At 49.4% G+C, this 20,600-nt stretch overlaps 1 protein-coding gene across 2 annotated transcripts in view; it reads left to right on the forward strand.

Annotated features, from left to right (window-relative positions):
• ST8SIA2 (ST8 alpha-N-acetyl-neuraminide alpha-2,8-sialyltransferase 2) overlaps positions 1–6,098 on the forward strand; it is a 67,048-nt gene extending 60,950 nt beyond the window's left edge. For both annotated transcript variants that reach the window (XM_060617732.3, XM_060617733.3), the window contains exon 6: positions 1,609–6,098. In XM_060617732.3, the coding sequence (XP_060473715.1) occupies positions 1,609–1,894 (286 nt within the window). In that variant the 3' untranslated portion in view covers positions 1,895–6,098. The remainder of the gene's footprint in view (positions 1–1,608) is intronic.
• Positions 6,099–20,600: the final 14,502 nt, after the last annotated feature.

The raw sequence follows: 20,600 nt of genomic DNA on the forward strand, positions 1-20,600 counted from the left end.
ACAAAAAAAAAAAAGGATTTTAAGGTTAACTTTCTGGAATGTCTTGGGGTTTCCCTTTAGGGGCTGCAGGAAGAACCACTTGCAAAAGACAGGGCATACCTGAGCTTCAAGAAAATCTTCCCCCTGCTCGCCCAGCTTTTAGCTAAAAACCACTGTGACTAATGAAGCAGTTTCAACTTCCAGCAACATGTAAATGTTCTGCCTGGCATACTTTTACTTCTGGCGTGAATTCAGTTGGTGTGTGTGACTATACAGTCACACGTATCACTGTGCTCAGGTGTCATCAGAAGCCGCACTGTGGCTGGGGAGTGCATGTGTCTCACAATGGCAGGTGGAGCACATGGGGTGAGGCCCCGAGAGTGTGAGGTCAGAAGAATACAGTCAGTGTCTGGCGTGGACACATGGTCGTGTGGAGTCGGTGGTAAGGAATTCTGTCTTTCCACCGAAGCATATGTACTGCATGTAAAGGGATTCAGCCTAGGGTAAAGAGAAACTTTTACAAGAAAGAGGTTATACCACACACCCCAGTGAGTTTGAAAACCAAGCAGAAGAACCACAGTGGAGGGGCGCCTGGGTGGCTCAGTCGGTTAAGCATCCTGACTTCGGCTCAGGTCATGATCTCAGGTCTGTGAGTTCGAGCCCTGCATCGGGCTCTGTGCTGACAGCTCAGGGCCTGGCGCCTGCTTCGGTTTCTGTGTGTCTCTCTCTGCTCCACCCCTGCTCATACTCTGTCTCTCTCTCAAAAATAAGATTTAAAAAAATTTTTTAATTGTCCCCTTCCTGGAACCCTTTTGTACTATTGGTGGGAATGCAAACTGGTGCAGCCACTCTGGAAAACAGTGTGGAGGCTCCTCAAAAAATTAAAAATAAAACTGTCCTATTACCCAGCAATTGCACTACTAGGAATTTATCCAAAGGATACAAAAATGCTGATTCTAAGGGGCACATGCACCCCAATGTTTATAACAGCATTTTCAACAATAGCCAAATTATGGAACTATCCAAATGTCCATCGACTCATGGATGGATAAAGATGTGGTGTATATATACAATGGAATACTACTCAGTGATGAAAAAGAATGAAATCTTGCCATTTGCAACAATGTGGATGGAACTGGAGGGTATTATGCTAAACGAAATAAGTCAGTCAAAGAAAGACAGGTATCACATGATTTCAATCATATGTGGAATTTGAGAAACTTAACAGGTGATCATATGGGAAGGGAAGGAAAAATAAGATAAAAACAGAAAGGGAGGCAAACCACATGAGATTCTTAAATACAGAGAACAAACTGAGGGTTGATGGGGGTGGGGAAAATAGGTGATGAGCATTGAGGAGGACACTTGTTGGGATGAGCACTGGGTGTCATATGTAAGAGATGAATCGCTGGGATCTACTCCTGAAGCTAAGACTACACTGAATGTTAACTAACTTGAGAAGGAAGGAAGGAAGGAAGGAAGGAAGGAAGGAAGGAAAAAGGAAGGAAGGAAATCTAACATTTCAAACCTTAAAAAAATAAAGAAAGAAATTGTTCCCTTCCTGGAAAAGTGATTCACAAGCTCACGTTTCTTTTTTGTTCCTCTTCTCACTTTTTCTTTTTTTTTCAGATACTGGCTGACCAACAAAGTCCACATCAAAAGACCCACCACCGGTCTCTTGATGTACACCCTGGCCACACGTTTCTGCAACCAGATCTACCTCTATGGCTTCTGGCCCTTTCCACTAGATCAGAACCAGAACCCCGTCAAGTACCACTATTACGACAGCCTCAAGTACGGCTACACCTCCCAGGCCAGCCCCCACACCATGCCTTTGGAGTTCAAGGCCCTCAAGAGCCTGCATGAGCAGGGGGCTTTGAAACTGACTGTTGGCCAGTGTGACGGGGCCACGTAAGCTGGGCACCTCGTGGGACTCAGTGGCTCACATTTCCTGCCAGCTACACCACAGGCAGATGGGAGTCGGGGTGGTACAAATTATACAACAAGCAGGCTAGTGGTTTTCTTTGTTCAAGTGTAAAACAGTGACCAGAATATATATATCTATACCTGCATATATATATTGACCTGAGTATTTATAACTGTGTGGTGTTCATCTAGCATTAGGCAGATAAGCCACAGGAAGAAGGTGTGGAGAACCCACCCAAACCAGATGGAGACTCGGTCCATCTTTAAGGGCAGAAGGACTTGACATGAAAAAGAAGCCAGTCCCATGACTTTGGATGACAAACTGCTTCCTGGATTGGAGAGATCTTTGGGCTCATGGATGGATGGAGAGCCACCTGTTGGCAGCTGCCCCAAGCCTCCGAGATATGTGGATCCTGGGTGAGCCAAGACCCAGAAGGGACATCTTGACCCAAGTCTAAAATGGTGCTGTTCACAGAGGAGAAGGAGGTTGAGGGGTCCAGCCTGGCAGAGGAGTATAGGGACACTGGGAAGCAGAGGCCGCTTCAGAGCCGTGGGCCTTGTTCCACAAACTTGGAGTTTAACTCTCCCAGGGATGATCCCCGGTGGACCCACCTCTCCCAGCCAGGCTTCCACAGCTGTGGAGGGAAGGCTAGAGAAGAAACTATGGTCAGTGCATATTCTGGCTTTGCAAGAACCACCGAGGACCTGGACAGAGCAGGCAGATGACACTAAAGAGCCTTGCGTTTTTCAAAATTTGAGACCTCCTGCTCAGGGGAGCACTCCGCCCCACAGTAAGGCAGAAGCGTGTCCAGAATGTGGTGGTTTGGCGGGTGTTCTTTAAAGCAACTAGAGTCCACCAAGGAGCAAGGGGCCTTGGGATTCCACCCTCTGGGTTAGCCCCCTTCCTGCTCTGTTAGAATGTCACTGGAGGGACCGGACTGTCCCCTTCTGCCACCGGGGAAGCCATGGCAAAAGCTTGAAAGGGCACCATCAAGATAAATGTCACCCTTTTTAAAATATACATGATTGCCTTTCTGGGTGCCTCACAGAGCCCCAGAGCGTGAGACCTGAAAAAATGTTAAGCACCCAGCTTCATTTCTCTGTAACTGCTCTGTTTGCTTTCTGCATCATGCACTCGGGGGGCCTGTGCAGCCAGACTGCCTGTGTCAATGTCACTTCCTTATCATCTTCCTATCCTGATGGTCACATTAGCCGGCGCTGAGCTCCAACACTGAGGCTTTCAAGTCTGCAGGGAGCAGTTCCAATGTCCACCTCGACCCCCACCGGCCCACCCTCCCCCACGGAGGCAGTGATTTTAGAATTTCACGAAGATCCTTCTTGCCCCCTATTAAGATTAATAGTTAAGACTTTTTTTTTTTTTTTTTAACCCAAAGCCAAATGCAGTATCCAAATACTGGACACAATCTCCCTGGGGAAATCTGGGCTCCATGCCAATCACTTAGGGGCTAGAATCAGAGGTCACATATAGACAAGCATCAGCCGGCCTGATTAGTTAGATGTATTCCCTCAACTGATAAATAACAGTGTTTTCAAACATATTTGAAAGATAAGTAAAAAACCATTATCTTGAAGGTGAAGGGAGTTAAGAAAAGTAACCCAGATCTGCTCCCAAGCGCATGAGACCGGACATGATTAATCAGCGGCAATTCGGAACAGGACGTTGGCTCTAAATTCATGACTGAGGGGAAGAAGAGGCTGTGGGAAGGGTACGCAGAACCATCAACCCCCACACGTGGATACCCCAGCTCCAAACCGCGACTACGATTGCCACCCTGCATCTCTGTGTTTCTTCCCTGGTTGTTCTTGCCGTTGATGCTTGAAGTCTGAGATTTGGGATTTGCATTATAAAATGAATATTTTAAAAAGCAACAGCCCTAACAGCCTCTGTGGGAACTGAGTGGTTGGACTCCCTCACAAGAAATGGAAGTAATTAGTATCGTATTTTACACTTCTCCAGAGCCTTTCATCTTGAGGATCTCAAAGGCCCTGGAAGACATTTAATGTCTGAAGCTGGCAATGCCCTGGGGAACAGGTAGAATTGCCTGGGTCTCGGTGGATTAACTAAGGCTTTGGTCTCCAGAACGTTCCAGTGGTGAGTCCTAGGGAAGCTGGGATGCCAGGTCCTGGGGTTGGCCCCGCGCTCTGTGTACCGGCCAGAGCTCCGTGGAAGAGATGATTTTCCTTCTGTCCCATATTGAGCATTGTCCCCCATTGTCCCATAGTGTCCCATTGTCGTGGCTCCTTTAAACTGACAGTGGCGGCTGTTGAAGTAGAAGGAGCCCTGAGAACCTGTCCTCAGCTTCTCCCCAGAGAAGGGCTGGGGAGCCAGGACCATCCACACCCTTCTGTTCCCCAGCTCACAGGTCCTGCGCCACCAGAATGCTCTGGCCACTGATGGCAGAAGCTCCAGGGGCCTGGGCGCCCCCACCGGCTCCTGCTCCTCCAGCTGGGCGCACAGTCAGGAGGCAGCCTGCCCCCTCTGCCCATTCAGAGAAGTTCAGTTTGACTGAGGCGACACCGTAGCCTCTGGCACAGGCCAGCTAGCCTGGGTGGCCCCGAGTCCCAGCCTGCATCCGTCCCTACCACCTGGTCCACCACCTTGTGACGACAGTGGGCATGGCCATCCTCGGAGCAGGAGACCCTTCCAGTCACCTCCTGTTGACCGTTAGTCCCCAGTACTCTGCCATCACCCACCCTGGAGCCCCCGAGACCCCCATGCCCCTCAAGTCCCCAGATGACCACCGCCCTCCAGCAGCCACCTCCTTGGCCGATGGAGCCATCCAAAACACCATCTCTCCTCCAGATCTCCTGCTCTCTTTCCTCCCCGCTCCCCCCCTTCCTCCCATTTCTGGGAGGAAGAGACATCTGTCCTCTGACCAGTGACATTTTCCCCAGCCACTCCTCTGCCACCTCTGTCCTCACTTCCCCCAGCACACACCACCCATCCCGGCTTCTGCGGCCTCTTCCCTCCCTTCCCATCACGACCAGCCTTGGGAAGCGGTCTCTGGTGCTTGAGCTGAGGTCCCCCCAACCTGGCCTCCATGCTCCAGGGACCTGCAACTCAGCACCCTCCACGTGGCCACACCAAAAGACCCCTTGTCATCCCCAAGCTCCCCACATGGCTTGGTTCCACAGTGACCCTTCCTGGATAGCCCTGTCCCCTTGGTGCCCAGGATGCCATGCTCTCCTCCCTTCCCAATGCCTCATCATGTATTTATGTATTTATTTATTTATGTATTTATGATTTATTTATTGCCACCCTTACCTGGATCCAAAAAGGACCCGAGGAGGGTCAGACCATCATTTCCTTCTCTCCACCTTGCCCCACCACATGGACACTCTGTACATGGGCGCCTTCCGTGGCATCCCCACACTACCCCTTGGTGGCGCCACAGACCTCATGCACCCAAAGGCAAGTTCATCATGTCTGCCCCCCCTTCTGCCACAATCCTCTCTCTTCATGAGAAAAGCCCCACGACCTTCTCAACCACCCAAGTCTGAGACCCAAAAGTCATCTTCGACTCTTCTCCAGGGGTCCCCTTGTCACCCCTCCCCACCAGCTCTGTCCTTGCCTCCCCGTGGCTCACACAATTGCAGCAGCATGCTCCCTTGCCCTCACTCTGGGAACGTTGGCACACCCCCGGCGTCCTGCACCTGCATGACGATTTTTATCTCCAGCCATTCACAAAACTTTAAACATTCCCCTGACCCACAAAATAAAGTACAAGTCTTCACCCTGACACTGTAGACCACCCAGTAACACCCCATTCCTTCTTTACACCTTGCACTGGTCCATCTAGAATTGTTGCTACTTCTGGAAGGGGTGCCCAGGTTTCCTGTCTCTGTGCCTTTGGTCTTGCTGTTCTTCTCCTGTTCCCTTCAAGGCCCATTCAGAAACTACATCTTCCATGAAGCCCTCCCTGATCTACCAACCACTGGGATCTCTCCCTCCGCTGGACCACCATAGCACTTTATTTGTACCTTTCTCATGGCACTTACCATACTCTGCCTTGTATTATAGTTATTGTGCACTTGTCCTATGACCGTTCTTAGATTGTAAGCTCGCCAAGGGCAGGGACTGTGTTTTTCTCATCTGTGTCCATCACAGCACCAGGAGAGGTGCATAGCACACAGCAGTTGCTCAATAAATGTTTGTTGGATTAAATCCTGAATGCCTGTGGAGGGCTGTATAATTAATGAAGTCATTTTGCATCTGTAATGTCATAAGAACCTCCAAAAAAATCATATGAACTGGGCAGATGCAGAAATCATTATTCCTATTGGATGGGTCATAAAACTGAGGCAAGAAACTGCATGAAGCCCCATAGCTCACTGGCAGAATTTGCACTCAGGTCTTACCCCCTTATGGAATCTTCTGTTAATCCTTGTGGCTGGGTCACTGCAAACAGGAAACTGACCTTAAGCACAGTCCTGGCTGCCACAGGTCTGGGCATTGCCTTCACAGAGTCAGACATGAACATGAATCTCAACACAAACCCCAGATTTTGCACCCACAAAGGCAAAGCCTCCCTCCTTTTGGGGGGAGGACAAAAGCCATTCAGGTTTTACCAGGTCCCTGCGGGACCTCATAAATCATTCCCGCTGTTGTTGTCACAGGGTACGAAGCCATCCGTCCAGATGGCAAAGAGACCAACAGCTCCAAGGGGCCGCCGTTTGATAAATCTCTTCATGCCTAATTAAAGCCCCCCTTCCAGAATGAACGGAACAGGGACATTTGTTGATGCCAGTCAGATGGGACTCCAGACGTGTGTGCTGCCTCATGAATGCCCTTAATAGCATCCCCAATGACACTGACAGCCTGCCCTAGCCCGCCTGTCTCTCACCAGCACTGCTGGATGGAATCATCTCTTCCCGTCTCCATCCGCCTCCTTCTGCTTCCCCTAAGCAGGGCTCTTCCCTCTGGCATCCACCAAGAGCAGGGTGAGCCTGGGGAGCCAGGTTGCAGCTCTTCTCGGGTATCTGAGCCCTGACTGGGGCAATGTGGGGGGGATGGCAGAAAGGGAGGAGGGTGGGGAGCACCCTATGCCATTTCTCTGGGAAGCAAAATCCCAAGGGATTCTGCTCCAGTGGCAGGTTATCCACAGCAACAGGCAGGCAGCGGAAGGAGGTCTATCCGGAAGCAATTACCGCCCTTGGGCTTCATGGTGAGGGCAGGAGTTTCACCATTAGTGGTCCTGGTGGTGAGGCCGTATTCTACATACTACACATCGAGCCATCTATCCCCAAATCATCCAGTTTCCAGAATCATCCCCGTTGTGTATATCCAGAACCCAACAGAACCACCCAATGAGGACACTAAGGGTCCCCTGTGACTGTTCTTAGTCTTCCTCTCCATTTCCTCAGCTATCCCTCCCCTCCTGAGAACCTGGGGTGAGAAATGGGTCTCCCAGGGGATCCAAGCGCTACGTCAGGAAAGACCCAAATGCTCCAGCCATGATGTTCTAATATTAAAGAGGTTTCTCCAAAACTGACCCAGCACCAGCTGTGAGCAGCCAGAACTTGGGGAATTAATATAAAATGAGAGCCCACAGCCAAGCAGTGGGGAAGCTGCTCAGTGGCCGCGCGGACCCTGGCAGGGCAGACTCCGTGGCCAAACATGGAGGTGAGTCAAGTCGGGGTTGGCTCCACAAAACACCTCTTCGATTTGGTTTAAAGCACCTTCATGTTCTAAAACGAGGTGATTACAGGGGAGTGCCAGAGAGAGTCTGTGAAGAGACGACTGGCAATGAGAATAATCAGCCCTTCATGGAAGGTAGACGTTGCAAAGGAGACCACTCTGGGGCAAGCTGCTTTGCTCAAGGAAAGCCAGCATTGTGCATTCCCCTTGCAAGGGCCTGGGGTTGACAAGAATGTACTTCACTGTAGTAACAACTGTGGCTGCCGCTTGAGCTCAGGAGCAACCCATCTCCCCGCAAGAGCTCTGGGACCCGCACCTGCACCAGATGATCGTAGAAGCCTGCACTCAGAGCAGCAAGACACAGTCAAGATGAAGCCAGTCGACTTGGGCGCCATCTCTTCTGTAAACTGGAGAAGATGCCTACCTACCTCTTTCACCGAGTCATTGTGAAAATGCATATAAAGAACCGGGTAGAGGGGCGCCTGGGGGGGCTCAGACAGTTGAGCGTCTGACTCTTGTTTTTGGCTCAGGTCGTGATCTCACGGTTTATGAGTTTGAGCCCCCCGCACTGACAGTGCTGAGCCTGCTTGGGATTCTCTCTCTGTGTCTGTCTGTCTGTCTGTCTCTCTCTCTCTCTCTCTCCCTCCCTCTCTCCCTCCCTCCCTCTCTCTCTCCCTCTCTCCCTCTCTCCCTCTCTCAAAGATAAAGAAATAAACTTTCAAAAAAAAGAACGGGGTGGAGAGAGAAGCTGGGTGAGGGGAGTGGGGAGGTTCAGTGCCATAAAGCAAATGAAATGGGTGCAGCTATGAGTTTGTAGGAATCTCCCCATGTCATTGCCCTGCTCAAACAAGAGCTAGTTTCCTTAGCTCTTGGAAAAAAAAATGCTGACGTTTCCGAGACTGCAAAATTCCACGGCTTACTGGGGCTTGAAACCCCCTCCCCTTTGGCTCATGCCATTCCAGGCACACAGCTTTTTCGGCTTCTCCTAAAACTTACCGGCCTCATTCCAGTCTCAGGGACTTTGCACTTACGGTTCCCTCTACCTGGATCACAGCTTCCCCTGCCCCTTGCAAGCTGCCACCTCCTCATGTTTCGAGTTGCAAATTGAACTTCACCTCCTGGGGAGTCCATCCCTGGTCTCCCACAGCTAATTGCTCTCTATTACCTATCACATTATCCTGCTAGGTAGCCTCTATAAACTCTCTGAATTGTCTCATTTATCTTGTAGTTCTCAGCTCCAAGAAACGTCATAAAAGGTCCCAATGCCCAGGCCACACTCTGGATAAGTTTCATCAGTTTCTCCGGAAACTCATCGGGGACGTCAGTATTTTTTAAAAGCTCCTTCTGGTGCACAGCCAGGATTAAGAAACAATGGCATTTGCTCCCTTGTTTGTTGCCTGCCTGCCTGCCTTTCTAGAATGTTCAGTGGGAACTCGTTTCTGACAGCAATGTCTTGTGCCCCGGGAGGGAGAAATGTCCACCCTTCATCATTGTTGTTAATGTGTCTGCCCCGGGTGCTGGCAACAGGCTGGCAATGTGACCAGTTCTCTGGCACTCTTAGGAGGCACAAACCAGCTTTGCACTCTCAGGAGCGACACTTTGTCCCCTGCAGCCGCGTAGGTGGCTGGGTAGCAGCTGGGCAGGTGGCCAGCATTTTATCCCGTTAGCCGAGTTGGGAGTGGAGTTTTTCCGGTGCCCTTTTCACCTACTCAGAGAACTTCACGACTCCTGCCCTACCCGGGATCCAGCTCGTTTCTGGTCTGAGCAGGCTTGAGAACCCCAGCCCCATCCCACTGCAGAAGCTGGGGGCGCTTTCAAATGGCTGGTACCTCAGCCCTGCACCCAGCAGGATTCTGATACAGTTGGTTCTGAGATGAGACCTTGGCGTCTCTAGAAGGCCCCCAGGGGGCACTGAGGTGCACCCCCACGGGAAGGGCTGACCCAGACCCAGCTCAGGAATCCCTGCACCAGTTCATGGCAACTTCCCTCAGGCTGCTGGTTGGAGGTCGTTCTTTTGTTTCTGGCTTCTGGAGTTTTCCTTCCTCGATGTCAAGCTTGGTTCCGTTGCATCTGCTGGGTTCTGTTGATGCTGCTGCTGATGAAACACCTCCAGGGTTTGAGATCTCTGTATGCTTGCAGCAGGAGGAAAGGCCTGGCCTCACCTGCCTCCCCTTCCCAAATGTAAAGCTCTGTGAGGCCCGGGGCTACCTGGCATGTTCACTGAAGCATCCCCAGCACTGGAACTATGCCTGGCACAGAGAAGGCACTTCTTGTGGCCTGAATGAACAAACGGGCCCGGGCTGCAGGGAGTGAGTGCTTTAAGGAAGATTTGCACCCCGTTGACCCCCAGAGTGGGAAGGACTCCTATCTTAATGGAAAGAACACCGGGGCCTCCTGAAGAGGAACAGAGATTGCACCCATTTCTCCTTGTGGGCCCTGCATGCTGGGCCCTGTGCTTTCTGTAACACTTATCTTTACAACAGCCGTGTGAGCTTCATGCCCCCATTTTATAGATTAGATCACCAAGGTCTCAGAGGCTAAAAACTTGTGCAAGATGCCAAAGCTCATGAGCAGATGGTTTGATGCCAAAGCCAACACTTAGCACAAGTCCCTCGAACCCTCTACTCTCTAGACACAAGCTGAGCCCGCATACAGGAAGGGGCTCAGGAGCACCCAGACCCCTCCCGGCCTAATGCTTGCATTGGCTCTTCCCATGGGCACAGCTGCTATAGACCCAGAACACACTTGCACACAATGTCAACTGTTAAAAGTACTTCCTTAAACGTTAAAAAAAAAAAAAATTAAAGGGGCACCTGGGTGGCTCAGTTGATTAAGCATCCGACTTCGGCTCAGGTCATGATCTCACGGTTCATGGGTTCGAGCCCCACGTCGGGCTCTGTGCTGTCAGCTCGGAGCCTGGAGCCTGCTTCGGATTCTGTGCCTCCCTCTCTCTCTGCCCCTCCCCCAGTTGTGCTCTGTCCCTCTCTCTCAAAAATAAATAAGCGTTTAAAAAATTCAAAAAAGAAAAACTACCTCCTTGCCAGCTGGTTACGAGCTACCATGCTGAGCCCCCCCGAGTGCGCCACGCTCCAGCACCATGACCAGAGTCCACTCTGACTGGCCAGGGCCCCTCACCATTCCCCACGTCATCCCCTGCTCCCAGACCCTCCAGGCAAGAGAGCGGTTGGAGCATCTGGACCACAGGGCAGGACACCGCAGCCTCCTCTCTCCTTGGTGTTTCTGTGGCAGCCAGGCCTGCAGACGTGGCTGGCTTTCCCCCCTCTTGTTTCCCGTGGACACACCCTCGACCCAGAGCAGATGTTCTGTGCAGCTCATGTGAGCGTGGGTGGTGAATTCAAGTGCAGAAGCATCAAGAGACCTAAGAAGCAGGAGAGGCATCTTAGGGCAATCAGCCAGGACTGGTGGTAAGAAATGATTGCTGGGGCGCCTGGGTGGCGCAGTCGGTTAAGCGTCCGACTTCAGCCAGGTCACGATCTCGCGGTCCGTGAGTTCGAGCCCCGCGTCAGGCTCTGGGTTGATGGCTCGGAGCCTGGAGCCTGTTTCCGATTCTGTGTCTCCCTCTCTCTCTGACCCTCCCCTGTTCATGCTCTGTCTCTCTCTGTCCCAAAAATAAATTAAAAAAAAAAAAAAAAAAAAAAAAAAAAAAAAAAAAAACGTTGAAAAAAAAAGAAATGATTGCCTTCACGAGTATATGTGAGGCGCAAGTGGAGGGTGGGAGGTGGGCCAGGAACAGAGGGGTGGCAGGGGACCAGAAAAGGCAGGCAAGGTTCACTGACCACTAACTGAATGCTTTACGTGGACTAACTCCTCACAGTGGTCCTTGCAGGTGGACATTATCATCATTCCCACCTCACAGATGAGGACACTGAGGCAAAGCGTTTATTAATTTGCCAGGGGTCAAAATTCCAGGAAGTGACTGAGTTGGGGTTTGAACTGAAGTCCACAGATTCCAAAGTGGTGCGGGAAGCCCCTCACCATCACCTTGGTCAGCATATCTCAGTGGCCTGGGGGGCTGCATTCCTCACTGCTGGATGACCAGCCTTTTCCCACAGGTGCTGTTCCCACACCAGTCGCAGCCACCAGCCCCCGCTGACCCCCAGCTGTCACCACCAGGCCCACCGAGTGGAAACGCTCATTAGCACGGTGACAGTGACAGGCTCTGTCTGCACAGGGCCCTGCGGATGCAGCTGTTGCTTTTTGAACTTGGCGAGGGAGCGGGGACTGGACATTTCCCTCTGCACACGCCGAGCCACTTGGCCCGTGTCCGGGGATGACATGGGGGGACAGCCAAGCCACAGGCTGCTAGGAAAATGTGGAAGCGCCCTCTGTCAGAGGCTAGCCTGGAAAGGGACAGTGGACAGAGGTGAGAGGGTAAAGAGCAGGAACAGAAGAGACAGAGCATGGAAAAGGTCATGGAGCTTTCCTGTGAACTCTGCCAGATGTCACCAGCTGTCTTGCCAAGACCCTTGCTCTAACAGCCTGCCTCAAAACAACCATTCATACGAGGCTGAGTTATAGCACACAAGGGACCTCCAGACCTGCTTTGCAGCACTGGGGAACTGGGGCACCCCAGATGACCCAGCCCCAACCTTTCCTCCACAGCGTCCTGTCTGAGCTGCTGGGTCCAGCAACTTCATCCCCTGTCTGTGTTTCCCCATCAGCAAACTGGGAAAATGAAAATTTGCTTGGTTTAGATGCCCTTGTGACTAAGTCTGACCAGGCACCTTGAGCCCTCCCCCACCCCACCTCGAAAAGCCAGCGAGGCCTTCTCCAGGGCACTCAGGCCACTCGGGTGAAGCCTAGCCTGTGATGAGTTCTGCTTGGTCCCCGCCTGGCTCAGCCTCTCTGCTAAGCTGTCGCAGAAGTGAGTGGCAGGGCCTGGCGTGAATGGATGAATGATGCTTCCCGGTTTCCTGAAACCACTTCTCTCCAGCTCCTCAACAGATGGGCTCCCCAGCCTTGGTTTCCATACCTGAACAAAAGAGGTCCATTCCTCTGCCTTCCTCTACCTGAGAGCCACAGCTAGGATCATAGTAGTGCAGCAGATTACCATGGGTTTTGAATGCCAGTCAGAATCCCTAAATTCCCTCCCCACTGCACACCAGAAGAGGGCTTTGTCTAAGTGGCTTTGTGTCCCTGCGACACCCCGAGTCATGTAGTCTCAGGACCTGCCATTTGTTGAGTATCTACTGTTTGCTCATTGCCGCATCGGGCACTTTGCCCTCTGGGGTCAACAGTACTATCCCCATTTTATGGATGAGAAAGCCAAGGCCCATGCCTGTCAGATGGCTAGTATGGCAGCGCTGGGATCTAACTCAGAGGGAGAATTCCTTCTATGAATCTCTCCCTCCCTAATCTATGCAGCAGGTGGAGTCTGCTCATTCATTCATGCATGCATGCATGCATGCATCACTCATTCATTCATCTTTTCACCCACTCAAGAAACACTGGGGAGTTCCTCTGGGTGTCAGGGCACAAGAAGAGCCCGTGCTCACTCCTGAGGGGCTCACAGTCCAGGGTTGGGCATGGCAGAGGGAGGGCAGACACACAGCACAGCACTGTAAGGGTACATGTGAGGGGAATGAGCAGATTGCCCAGGGAGAGCAGAAAGAAAGGAGGGAGGAACCTGGCTGGCAGGAAGGCACAACAAAGAGAAGGGCCCTTGGAGGGGCAGCTCTCAAATGAGGAGTGCTTGAGTTCTTACAGTAAGTGACTGTTCCCCTTGTTGCCAGTTTTCCAGCCCGCACATGTCAGCTCCTTCCTCTCCTGTTTGTCCATTCTCTTTGATGACCTTCACTACGGAGGGGCAGTGGAACTCTAAAACATGCCCTAGGGACTGAGTTTGCATGCCTGTGAAGACAACTCTCCTTTCCTCTACAGACACAGGACCCCAGTGGGGGCTGGGACCCTCTGGATCCTACCTCCCCACACCCTGGAAGCTTGGTGACCCTCTGGCTCTGGGAGTTGGGGGGTGTAGTCCATATACACAGCACACGGCCCCCACCAGTGAGCTCACCAGTAGGAGCAGGGCAAGGAGAGGGCCCCAAGTGGTGCCTGTGTCTGCTTGTAGTTGTTCATTCATTATCAGACACACTGAGAGCCAGCAATGAACTAGCTTTCTCTGGGCACTGTGGGAGACACAGAACCTGCCCCCAGAAGCTCAGGTCTGATGGGAGGGACAGTTCTGCACAACCAATGGCAGAATGAAATACAAGGGAAACGCCAGTCCAAGCAACTGGAGAGATTCAGGGCAGGCTTCGCAGAGGGGAGGATAGATGAGCTGAGGCTTGAGGAATGAGTAGGATTTTGGTAGTTGGATGTTGACTTTCTTGATTGGCCCTCTGGGATGGTTCCACCCTCCTTGGCAGCAGTGAGGAGCAGGGGAAGGTTCGGGCAGCGGACTGCCACACTCCCGCCAATCCCCACCAATTTACGAAAGCCACCAAGGGAATAAACCTTGCCACTGGCCTCCCCGCTACATTGAAATGCTGCCCCAGGTGAGGTTACCTGGATTCATGAGACCCTTGATCTGTGGATAATGGTCTCTGCCATTGCAGAGGGAGAGAAGGCAAGCAGGTGCCCACCCAAAGTGCTACAGTTTCCCAAGAGTGCTGTAAACTACGCAGACCACTGAGGCACTGATCTGCTTCCTCCTGCTCTTTCTCAAGGAACATAGGGGCCTCTAGCTTCTCACCAATGGGAGTCAAGCAGATAGAAAGGAGAAGCTAAGGATAAAAGTAGTGGCAACTCCATGGATCACTGAGCTGGGTGAGCAGGATCCTGCACTTTTTTTCTTCAGCCCTGGAGGAAAAAAAGACCTGTCCTGGATCTGAGGAGCAGCCTCAGCACCTAATGATGTCATCAGTCGGGATCCCACCAAGCTAACCAGAATCTCCAGGAGACATGCTATCCTATTCCTGCCTGAGAGCATAAAGGATATGTGACAAGGTCCTAAATCTGAGCCCCCACCTACAAGAGGAAGAGGTGGATGGCAGGAGTAAATGGGGCATGGTAAATAGTGGGGTGCCTCAAAATTTGCCTGCTTGGTTAAAAAGAAAGGAGAAATTAACAAGATGACCTACCCTGAATTATATCTGGAGGTGGTGGTGGAGGACGGAAGAGAAGCCCATTCTACAAAGTGGCACCTTTTCCCAACATATTTAAGGTACTAAGACTGATGAAAAGGAGGAGGAGCAAGGTGAGTCAAGACGCAGAGACACATGGCTAAGTGGTGGCGCTTTGCTGGTGCTTACAACCTCACACCCAACAACGCAGATGCCAAAAGAGCTCATCCCTGCTTGCATTTCCAAAGGGAGACACGAGCTACACTTCTGTCTATAACAGATGGTGACTTTGAACTCAGCCTATTTAAAAACAGCATGCACAATGTGGGGTCTAGCCTTTCTCAAGAGCTGGGGCACAGAAGGTAGCCCTGCCTACTTTTGACTCAGGCATTATCTTTGCCAATCATGAGAGAGAATTTTAAGGACAATGGGACTTCCATTATGGAATTATAAAGAGGCTTCCCAGGGAAGCACTAAGTCATAGACTAGATTCAAACCCGATTTTTCCTCCTGCATGTGCCAGTGACAGGAAGCTGGCCTAGATGGCTCTATAATTCCAGCTCATGTTTCCTATGCTGAACACAGGGCAGCTGCCACCAGAGCTTAACTCAGAAGGGCCTTAGCTGTACATCAAGGGACCGGAGAATATCAAATATTCACATGTAAATCTGTAGATAGGGGATGGGCTCAGGATGACTCATATGTACCCAGAGTAGGTTTAAAAGCAGAGTTGATTAGCTGAGTCTCAACCATATTCTAAACAAACTCCAAGCACAAAGCATGTGTTTATCCTCCCTTTGAAAAGCACAAACAATGACCCATTTCTACTGGAGAGTCTATTTCAGGCTGTACCTTCAATATAGTGTCTCTGTGTCCCACAGACACCGCCCCTCCCCTTGAAATCTCCTTTCATTCTGCCATATTCTACAAGAGAAAAAAAAAGATAAATTACGATGTGTTTCTGGAAATAAGGTCTTTTATAACTCCCTATAAAGAGAACAAAGTGGGCTCTCATCAAGCTTTCCATAAACCATTAAATAAACTCTTAAAACATTAAGAGACACTACGCGTCTTCCAAGTTGAAAAAGCCCATGATAAAGCCACAATATGCTACCCTGAAGGTTTATGGTACCAGAGTCACAGCACAACAGTTTTAGGGCTTGAGGGCATATGTGGTGGATGAATTTGTGCTCCAGGTAATGAAAAAGAAAACTCTCTCTCCACATTCAGTGGTCCTACTCTACCAAGCTCCTTTGAATTAACTATGGTTTGTCATCTACAAAAATACTCCAAAGCTAAGATACCTACTTACCACTCTTACTACAGAGAAGGAAGGCAGGGTGAGTAAAGTGCCCTGTTTTGCTTCCTGAATGGGAGTAGGACAGAGCTGTCCCAAGTTCCGATACAAACAATTTTAAATGATAAGATGTATGTAAGATTCCAGGAATTGTCATTTAACAAGAAAGGGAGATTTCTAAAAATTGTGAGAACAGGTCTTCTGCATAAAGATGGGGATTGAACGCATCCATTTACCTCTATTGACTTTAGAAATCCTATTAAAATGATTTTTAAAAAGGATACAAATCCGGGCGCCTGGGTGGCTCAATCGGTTGAATGTCTGACTCCAGATCAGGTCATGATCTCATGGTTCATGAGTTCGAGCCCTGCGTCGGCCTCTGTGCTGACAGCTTGAAGCCTGGAGCCTGTTTCAGATTGTGTGTCTCCCTCTCTCTCTGCCTCTCCCCCACTCGTGCTCTGTCTCTCTGTCTCTCTGTCTCTCTCTCTCTCTCTCTCTGAAAAATAAATAAACACTAAAAATTTTTTTTTAAAAAAGGATGCAAATCTTCTGGCACATAAATCATGGGAAAGAAAACAAGAGAAATTTGGAAGATGAAAAGCACAGGGATTAATACAGACTGACCTGACTACGTTGTAAGCTGGCATAGGAAAGGTGGCACCAGGTGCCTGTGAATGTGGGGTGAAGATGAGGCTAAAAACAGGAAAAATGGTTAAGAGACATTACAGTAGTGATTAAACCCTCTGATTCCCTCTGCCCTCTGGGAAACTAGATGACAGCTCCTCACACATGGAGCACTGGAGAGGATAAAACCAAAGAACTGTGGATACCAGGCAAAGGTACGGGACAGAGGGACTGAGTGATTCTGGGCATATTAAATGTTGAGATTTCCCCTCCACAAACCCCGTTTTAGCCTTCTTCCTCCTTCCAGAGCATTGGATATGGAGAGTCACTCTATAGGTAAGAGATTAGAAGAACTTCTTTTGGAATCTATCTCAAGAGAAAAACACAGAAAGATATTAACACTGGGGTCCAGCCAGATCACTGTACAAGAGCCCACAGTTAAAAAGCTTGTGGCAGAGGCAGTGCTGGTCAACAAGCATTCCATCTGCTCTCCCACATTTTCCAGCCCACTTGCAGTGAGGCAGAACCTAATTCTAACTAGATATGGCCAATTGACTTTAGGCAGAAGTGGCATAATACTTCTGGAGTAAGACATATAAGAACCAGCACAAACACACACACACACACACACAGCCATCTGGTTGACTATTCCTGTACTGTGCCCAAATAGACAACATGACCCAGATGAAACAATAGAATGATGGAAACTCCCTCAAGCAGGGACCCTGAGTGCAGAGCAGAGCTCTAAAGTAACCTTCACTAAGTATGTTCTGTTAAGTGGCTCAGAAGTGGAGACTGTTTCCAAACATAAGTCTATGGGAGCTCCCCTCTACTTGCTGAATGGTATACTACCCAATTCATAAATTACTTAACAAAGCCAATTAGATCTTCAAATTAAAAGAAGAAAAGCATAAGTGTAGTCTCTCATGACTAACACAAATACACACACATATACACATACACTGACACATGAGTTTTCAAATGCTATTTTCGTTCACAGTGCTAACACATGAGCATTCAAGGATCACCAGGCGTCGGGTCCATCATCCTTCCAATTGTACCTCCTGGGCAAAGTTTCCAGACCAAATCTCCTCCTCACACCCATTGGACTCACAGAAAATTCACAACATTGCCTGCCAGCAGCCTCCATCCTCCCAGCTCTGGTGCCTCAATCTATAACTTCATCTTTAATCCTTAATCAATAACTCCAACATGTATCAGGTCACAGTCCACTGTGTCACCCAATTCTAAGGAAGAGCAGCATTCCAGGTGGTCCTCCAGAGGCTTTTCTTACTTGTTTTGCCTCCTCTCCCCTGTGGTGTGTGGATTGGGGTGGGGGGCGGGTCATATCACCTACCAACTCTACCCCCAAATATCCTCTTTCCAATTGCCATTTTCCACAATTATATGGCCTTGAGATGGGCAGTGGGTTAAGGATCAGGACACTGGATTTAGGTCACCCCCTTTGCAAGTCCTGAGTGGATGTGTAGCTCCTGGCTTTGGAATGCGAGAGTCATGTTCCTGGCCTGTGGCATCTCAGCGAAAAGAGAAATAGAAAGTCACATTTTATTTATTTTTTTATTTTTCTCAATATTTATTTATTTTTGAGAGAGAGAGACAGAGTGCGAGTGGGGGAGAGGCAGAGAGAGAGAGAGGGAGACACAGAATCCGAAGCAGGCTCCAGGCTTTGAGCTGTCACGGGGCTCGAACCCACAAACCGTGAGATCATGACCTGAGCTGAAGTCGGACACTTAACTGACTGAGCCACCCACGCGCCCCAGAAAGTCACATTTTAATGTACCGTTACAGGTCATGGTTCAGGCAGCTTGCTTGAAAGCCTGTTCTACAGGGTCAGGCAATCTCAGGGCCTAGATTTCTTAAAGCTCAATCTCCAAGGACCCAGAAAATAGACATTTGGTAACTCAAAGGCCATGATTATAGCTGACTGAAACCCAAAGAGCTACCAGAAGAGACGGGCCACACCTCAGGGATCTCAAACAAGATGAGATTCCATTATCTAACCCTTGCTTCTGGTTTACAATCTCATTAAAATCAGAATTCCAGAGTAGCTGCATCTGTGTTTCCATGACATCAAACGGTCTGTTGTTGGAACTATTCCCTGTCTGGGCAGGAAAACCTCACAGCAATGGGCAGATGGACATAGGGGTTTGTGTACAGGCATTCCTCATGTTCGAGAATGCTTTGAAGAAGTCCGAGCAGCCTTCTTCAGTCACTAAGAGGTTTCCAAATGGTGCCCAGGATCCTCAAGGTCAATCGTTGGAACAAACTGAATCGTAGTTACAAAATGTTACTGCTGGAAAGGATCTTGGAGACATTCAATTCTAAACCAAGTTAAGTGGTGGCCATGCTCACCTCCAGGCCCCAGGCTCACAGCGAACATCTAATTCACCTTACCACCATGCACACTAAGCCTCAGCCAGTACCCACCAGTGCAAGATACCATGAGAGATGAAATCCATTTGCTATTGCCAATTCTACCTAATTCCCGTATCTTATAGGTGAGGAACGTAATCCCAGCACTCGCTCAAAGTCACACAGCCAGTCAGCAGCAACATGGGTAAACAGGAAAATGAGCCCTTCCTTCTTACTACCTTTACTCTGTCTTTCCTGTCAAGTTTCTCCAAACACTCAAGGCTTATTCTAGTTGTAGATATGATCTAGATGCCATATTTACCAGTCTCTCCTGAGCCACAGTACTTCTGCTTTTCCATGCTGAGATCACCCCAAGAAGCATCAAATTAAGTTCAAATGAGTTTGAAAGGACTAGAACAAGCTAACTCGTTATTTACAGTCTTCAGACTTTAACAAAAAGTCAAATGTTATGCTTTCAAGTGAAAAGGCCCAACATTCTTGGAAAAGTAAAAATGGAATACTTCCAAGTGCCATATTATGGATGCACTAAATTCTTAGAACTGATTGCATTTGAGGTCTTGAGTCTAGAAGGAGCCAGAGAAAACAAAAGCCATCTCTTCAGACTTTCAGCATCTTTCTGAATCTTTTCCAGATAAACTTGCCTACCTCTGTCCAGAACAGAAAATGCTTATGGGTTAGAGGTGACCGACAATGCAGACGTAGAGAAATAGTGCATTCTATTCTTGGATTGAATATCACTGTTCCATATGTGGGGGCAAGCCAAAACATATGGCGTTCCATCTGCAAGATGGGGCTGGCTGGGTCCCATGAATGGCTTTTAATGCGAGTAGATTCAGCCTGACTTGGTCTGCCTCCAAAGGAGAAGAAAAACCAGTGATTCAAATATTGTGTAAAACCATTGAAATTAATGGCACAAAACAAGACTCATTTGTATTCCGCCTAATTTAAAAGATGTCTGCTTGGTGTAAAGTAATGAATTAGTTACGGGGGTGTTTGGACTGAATGTTTGACATTCTCCTTGAAGGAATAAATGCCCTTTTTCCTTCTCTCAAGCCACTCTCTGTTATTTTGTGTTGTTTCCCCCCAGGAAATGCACTAAGCATTTTGGCTTCTGTAACAGGCCAGATTTCATGAAGTTCACAACACTAGGCACAGCGGATCCTGTTTCAACTCCCTAAGATGAGGTTGGGAGAGAGAATTCGAGTAGATGTTCTTTTAAAAACTGCCTAATGGGGAGTTGAGTGCAAGATGGCAGTGTAGGAAGATCTTGAACACACTCCTTCCCACAGACACAATAAATGTACAGCTACATACGGAATACTTTCCTCTGAAAAAGACCAGAAAACTGAGTAAACAGAGGATCCACAACAAAGGACAAAAAGGATAGCATCAAGACAGGTAGGAGAGATAGAGACACTATGTCACCAAAAAAAGCGGGGGGACCATCCCAGGCATTTCAATCCACAATTGGGAGGGATCTCAAAAATACAGAACTTTATCCTGAGGAGTAATGGGTTTATGTTCCACATCAGGCATCTCAACCCTTAGATCCTGCACAAGAGGAACAAGCCCCCTAAATGGCAGGCTTTGAAAAACACTGGGGATTATGTCCAGGGAAATCATCGAACTGTAGGGA

Source organism: Panthera onca, chromosome B3 (genome assembly GCF_046562875.1).
Source record: "Panthera onca isolate mPanOnc1 chromosome B3, mPanOnc1 haplotype 2, whole genome shotgun sequence".
NCBI classification, from domain to species: domain Eukaryota; kingdom Metazoa; phylum Chordata; class Mammalia; order Carnivora; family Felidae; genus Panthera; species Panthera onca.